The 915-nt window shown below is 60.7% G+C and overlaps 1 protein-coding gene across 1 annotated transcript in view; it reads right to left on the bottom strand.

The window, feature by feature from the left end:
- Window positions 1-104: 104 nt before the first annotated feature.
- HMHA1 (histocompatibility (minor) HA-1) overlaps window positions 105-915 on the bottom strand; it is a gene marked incomplete at both ends in the record, with an annotated part of 7,275 nt that continues 6,464 nt past the window's right edge. Inside the window, 2 exons of the mRNA XM_010156816.1 lie at window positions 105-242; window positions 579-767. Of these exons, the coding sequence (XP_010155118.1) occupies window positions 105-242; window positions 579-767 (327 nt within the window). The remainder of the gene's footprint in view (window positions 243-578; window positions 768-915) is intronic.

Here is a 915-nt window from a genome sequence, read left to right as displayed (position 1 = left end):
CCCCTCCCACCACCCCCTTGCTCAGCGCAGAATGGGGGAGCCAGGGTTGGTTTGGGGTGCTTAGTCCCCCCGGCCGCTCTCCCCGGCCCCCCCCAGCACCTTACCTGTCTCAGGTAGAGCTTCAGGACGTTGCTGATATCATGGGGGGAGGCCTGGGAGAGCTCCACCAGCTCCTTCCCGTTCTCAAAAGCCTGGCAAAGCTTCTCCACGCGCGTCTTGACGCCGTTGACCCGGTAGATGCCCTGTAAAGGCGGGAGAAGCGGAGCTGAAGCGGGAAGATCTCCGTGTGTGCGTGAGACGGGGCGATCCCGCTCCCACCCTCTCCTGGGGCTGGAAATTCCCCTCTGAAGCCATCCTGGGACATCCCCTTCCAGCATTACTGTTTCATGGGAAAGAGGAAGGCAGAAGTGAGTTTTCAAAGTCAGGGGTTGGAGCGGGGGGCGAGGCAAATTCATCATCTGGGACTTTCTGGCTTCCCGCCCCCTGTAACCTGAAAAACCGCGTTTGTGGGTGCTCAGACCGAGGCCGATCCTTCCGAGAGGCAGCTGAGCTGGAGAAGAGGGAAGAGCCTGCGTCACCTTGGTTTTCAGTGCCCGCTTCTCGATCTCCGAAACGCACTTCTTGACGATGAAGGGGATGCCGTCGGCGCTGCTCTGAGAAGCCTTTGTGAAGTCTTGCCCAAAAAGCTGCAGCTTCCCGTGGAGTTTCTTGTGCCCGCACTGGATGGCCAAGGTCTCCAGACACTTCTTGTGGCAGGCCAGGTAGCACTGGAAAACAGGGAAACGCGTGGAGGCGGGATGACCCCGGGGCTTGGGTGACAGGCAGCGGCGAGGGGCACCGGGCACGGCGCAGGGAGCGAGGAGCTCCTTGAATGGGACGGCGGACAGGAAAAATCCCTTTCTTGGAGACACTGCA

This window comes from Eurypyga helias, unplaced genomic scaffold (genome assembly GCF_000690775.1).
Source record: "Eurypyga helias isolate BGI_N326 unplaced genomic scaffold, ASM69077v1 scaffold36028, whole genome shotgun sequence".
Taxonomy (NCBI): Eukaryota; Metazoa; Chordata; class Aves; order Eurypygiformes; family Eurypygidae; genus Eurypyga; species Eurypyga helias.
This window is presented reverse-complemented; position numbering and strand designations above follow the sequence as displayed.